This window comes from Palaemon carinicauda, chromosome 3 (assembly GCF_036898095.1).
Source record: "Palaemon carinicauda isolate YSFRI2023 chromosome 3, ASM3689809v2, whole genome shotgun sequence".
Classification (NCBI taxonomy): Eukaryota; Metazoa; Arthropoda; class Malacostraca; order Decapoda; family Palaemonidae; genus Palaemon; species Palaemon carinicauda.
The window spans coordinates 36,182,040-36,187,039 of NC_090727.1; the positions used below are offsets into that span (position 1 = coordinate 36,182,040).

Here is a 5,000-nt window from a genome sequence, read left to right on the forward strand (position 1 = left end):
AGGGTTGTTTATCAGAAACAGCTTTAAGGCTTTGAAAGAGGATTGACATTCTTCATTCCAACTGAATTTAACTTTGGTACTGGTTAGGGATGTTAAAGGGGCAGCAACTGAGGAGAAGTTCTTGCAGAATCTCCTGTAGTATGAGGCTAACCCTAAGAATCTTTGTAAGGACTTTCTGGTGGTTGGAACAGGGTACTCTAGAACAGCTTCTACATTGGCAGTTTTTGGTCTAACATTACCATCCCCAACAATGTGGCCTAAGTAGGTAACAGTAGCTTTACAAAAGACAGATTTTTTAAGATTTATGGTTAATCCAGCCTCTTCTAACCTACGGAACAAACACTTGAGCCTATTCCCATGATCTTCCCAAGTCTGTCCAGTGACTACTATATCATCAAGGTAACAATAAACACCTTCCAAATCTTGGATGATGAAGTTTACAAGGCGCTGAAAGGTAGATGGGGCGTTGGTAAGGCCAAAAGGCATGACCTCGTACTGAAAAAGTCCAAAGGGTGTAATGAAAGCAGATATTAACTTAGCTTTTTCAGTTAATCCTACCTGATAATAGCCCTTTAAGAGATCTATCTTCGTTACAAACTTTGCTTGTCCTACTGAATCAATTAAATCATCAATGAGTGGCAAAGGGTAGGAATCTTTAATGGTAACATTGTTAATCTTTCTATAGTCTGTACAAAATCTGTAGCTACCGTCCTCTTTTGGAACTAGGATGCAAGGTGAAGCCCATGGCGATTTACTCGGTCTTGCTAGACCATGCCGGAGAAGATATTCGACTTCCTCCTTCATTTTGCTCTTCTTCTCAGGACCCACACGATAGGACTGCTGACGAATGGGTGCTGTACCAGGAACCAGCTCGATGTCATGTAGCAGCAAATCACTTTTCCTGGGAAAATCATTAAAGAGAGTTGAATGGCTAGAGATTACATTCTTTAAGTCTTGCAACTGCCAAGGAGAGAGGTGGTTCAGGAATAGATCCAGGTTATTTAGAACCTCAGTATTGGTTTGTGGCATGGAGGAAGCAATAAGGTCTTCCAATGAATTGTCCTCTCCTGGAGTCTCTACCTTAAAATTAAGATTAACAACCGTCTCACTGGAACCATTTCCAGTTTCCCTAGAGTGATAAGCCTTAAGTAAATTAACATGAATGATCTGAGTGAGTTTTCTACGATCTGGAGTTTTGATAATGTAGGTATTATTGTTAACATTTTTTATGATGGGATAGGGCCCACAAAACTTAGCTTTAAGAGGGGAACCAGGGACAGGAAGGTAGGCTAACACAAGGTCATTAGGTTTAAATTTTCTGACTTTACAAGCTTTGTCATAGTTTCTCTTCATTAAGATTTGTTGACCCCTTAATTTCTCCCCAGCAATTTTCCTAACCTGCATTAATGTGCTTTTAAGTTTATTCATATATTGTTGAATGGTTTGGCTAGACTCAGAAGGAGTGTTCAACCATTCCTCTTTAATTACTGAAAGCGGTCCTCTAACTGACCTCCCAAACAACATCTCGTAGGGTGAAAAACCAAGGGACTCATGGGGAACTTCCCTGATAGCAAACAGAAGAAAATCAATGCCCTCATCCCACTCAAGTTGACTTTCAACACAAAATTTCCTAAGCATACTCTTAAAAGTTTGATGCCAACGCTCAAGGGCACCCTGAGACTCTGGGTGATAGGCAGCAGACAAAGTTTGTTTAATATTTAGTTCTTTAAGTACCTGGGCAAAAAGGTCACTGGTGAAATTCGAACCTCTATCACTTTGTATTTCCTTTGGGATACCAAAATTTGTGAAAACTTTCAGTAAAGAATTAGCAATGTTCTTAGCAGAAATGTTACGAAGAGGGATGGCAATAGGATATCGGGTCGTAGGACATATTAAAGTGAGCAAGTATTGATTACCTTTCTTGGTTTTTGGTAAAGGACCAACGTTATCTATAATTATCTTACTAAAAGGTTCATCAGGGACTAAGATCGGTTGTAAAGGTGCCTTGGGTATTACCTGGTTCGGTTTTCCTGATATCAGACATACATGACAAGTGCGAACAAATTCTGCTACATCTTTTTTCATATTAGGCCAATAGAAACTATTCAAAATCTTACAATAGGTCTTATGAATTCCTAAATGTCCTCCATAGGCATCATGAGCTATTTCCATTACAGAATTCCTAACAGAAAGAGGCAGCACAATTTGTCGCTTTTCGCTCCATGTGTCTTCACTAGATCTCTTAGGGGAACGGTAAAACCTCATTAACAAATCAGATTCAAAGTAAAAACATGGGGATTTGCTAATCTCACTTCTAGAAACTGCTTGGTCATGAAGCTTACTTAAAGTGTTATCGTGCTTCTGAGCTTTAATAAGGTTATCTCTACTCATAACATTTCGTGCTTCAAAATTTACAGAAGTGACTTTAGATTCATCCGAACTAGATTTCTGGCTACGAGTGACAACACAGGAAGGATTTACAGAGCAATCAGGATCAGGTTCAATGTTTTCACCTACAGGTTTTTCCATTACAATGACGTTGGGAACTACCAAACGTCCTGCAAGGTCATTAGCCAATAATAAAGTTACACCTTTTACTGGAAATTCAATATCTCTTATGCCTACCAGCACATTACCCTTCTTTATAGGACAATCAAGATGAACATTAGCAAGGGGAACTTTAGATATTTGTGAAAAGTCTTTCACGAGAACATGTTCATTAGTTACGTTAGCTTCAATATTAGGGAGAGCATTTCTCAATAGTAAACTTTGCGAAGCACCCGTGTCCCGAAGTATCCTGACTTTATATTTATCCCCATCAGAGTTCAAAGCTACAGTTCCATCAAAAGTAAAATCATCAAATAGATTTACAGGCTTTTCAGAATGGATATGGGAGACAGGCTTAATCTGACCATCCGTTTTACCTTTAAAGTTAAGAAAAGGGTTAAATGGGTTCCGAAAAGGCAAAGAAGTTTTACATTTAGGATCTGGACAGTTTTTAATTGTGTGACCGTCTTTCTTACAATAACTACAACGAACATTAGACGCTTTTGCCATATCAGTCAGAGTTTCAGAGTTTTTAGCTGGAAATGGTTTTACATTCTGGTCGGTTCTCTTACTGTTGCCAAATTTATGTATTAAAGAGTAAGTGTCTGCTAGAGAAGCTGCCTTTAACAAGTCTTTTTCTTCCCTATCCTCTAAATACATCATAATGTTCAAAGGAAGCTTTCGTTTAAACTCTTCAAGTACAACCAAATTCTCTAATTCAGCAAAAGTATTTACTGCAGCAGATTTTACCCATTTCCTAAACTCCCTTAATTTCTCCGAAGCGAATTCTACATAGGTTTGAGTTGTGAACTTAGTTTTGTTACGAAAGGTCTGACGATATCCCTCGACAGAGATTGAAAACGCATCCAGAATTGCTTGTTTAACATTCTGGTAATCTGTCGTATTTTCGAGATGTCTACAAACTTTCGCAGCTTTCCCAGTTAATTTCGGCCTTAATAGCCAAACCCACTGATCGCGTGGCCAATCCAAATGCAAGGCAGTCTCTTCAAAAGTCTTAAAATAATCTTCAGGATCATAATCTGTAAATGTGGGAACCAATTTAATGTTTTTTGCTAAATCAAAGAGTTTCTCCTGAGCTTCCAAAAGCGAAATTTCATGTTCCTTATTCTCTCTAGAAAGCTTTGCTTTTTCCTGTTCAAATTTAAGTGCTAACGAAGATTCATAGTTCATTTTTTCTTTCTCTCTATCTAAAGCTAACTGAAGTTTAGCTTTCTCTATCTCGAATTCTAATTTAAGTTTCGACATATGTCTCTCTGACTCTAACCTTTGGGCTTCCGCTAATCTCTCAGATTCTAACCTTTGAGCTTCCGCTAATCTTTCAGATTCTAACCTTTTCTCTTCGGCTTGTTTCTCCAACCACGCAAATTGTCTCTCCGATTCTAATTTCTGTACTGCAAGTTTCTCGTGTTCAAGGGAAATGCGCTCATATTCTAACTGCTGCTCGTGGGCTAGTACTGCTGGTTCACGAGTTATATACTGTCTAGCTTCACTGCCTAGTTCACCCACACGCATATAATGCTCAAGAATCAAGTTGCGAATTTCATTCTTCCGCATACTACTCCTAGTTGCAATTGACAAATGACTAGCTAACTCAAGAAGCTCTAGTTTCTTAGCATTTGAGATACTAGCTAACTCAGCAGAGGGATCCGCAGCAAACTTCTGAACGTTAAATTGAGCCATGGTTAAAGTTTAAAGAAAACTTCCTTTAGTAAACAACTGAATTCCTGTTTTACATTTATAATAGATTAACACGTTCCTGCTGCCATTCAAGTACTTGCATTACAATCCACAATACAAAATTATAATGTTAGCGATTTTATAGTTTCCCGACAAAATTAAACAAACATTACAAGTAATACGATTATTTTTAGAGTTTAAAGGGAAAAGGGACAGTCCCGATTCGAAAGCAAAAGGTAATAAAGAATACGAGGGAGTGAAAAATTTTACATTCCCGATTCAAGCTGATATGGAGGAACTAAGGAAATAACCTGTTGGTCCTAAACAAGCGTTATTTACTCCAAAACAACTTGAATGACAACTTACAAAATTGAACGTCGGCGCAGAGAAAAAATAAAGTAAATAAAAGGTTTAAACGATTCCTCACCTATCGTATAAACTACGCGATCCTGGTATCGTCTAACCCAGGGGAAATGACTGCACAAGTTGTAGTTGTAATTATATAAGGACAAAATATGGATAAGAGCTTCCGGATAGCTCTCGTGAGTCTCGAGGAGTCGTCGACTCGGTGAGGGCGAAAATGAAAAAAATATACTACTGCGTTGTTATTACCCAAAAGAGCAAACCGTCCATAACCAATAATACGAAAATGGTTTCACAGCGCGCACATATATATCATTAACCCTAATAACAGGTATTCAGAATGTTTACAATAAATCTTGAGTGAAACTAAAAATATTGAACACTATTTACGG

General features: G+C 38.1%; 1 protein-coding gene across 2 annotated transcripts in view; it reads right to left on the reverse strand.

The window, feature by feature from the left end:
- The window catches only part of LOC137638243 (uncharacterized), a 6,322-nt gene that overhangs the window by 703 nt on the left and 619 nt on the right, over positions 1-5,000 (reverse strand). The window contains exons 1-2 of one of the 2 annotated variants that reach the window (XM_068370321.1): positions 3,866-5,000; positions 1-3,832 (exon numbers count right to left, since the gene is read on the reverse strand). The exon at positions 1-3,832 is cut by the window's left edge and continues 703 nt beyond it; the exon at positions 3,866-5,000 is cut by the window's right edge and continues 619 nt beyond it. In XM_068370321.1, coding sequence (XP_068226422.1) covers positions 1-3,832; positions 3,866-4,248 — 4,215 coding nt within the window. In that variant the 5' untranslated portion in view covers positions 4,249-5,000. The other variant, XM_068370322.1, reaches the window with a different exon arrangement.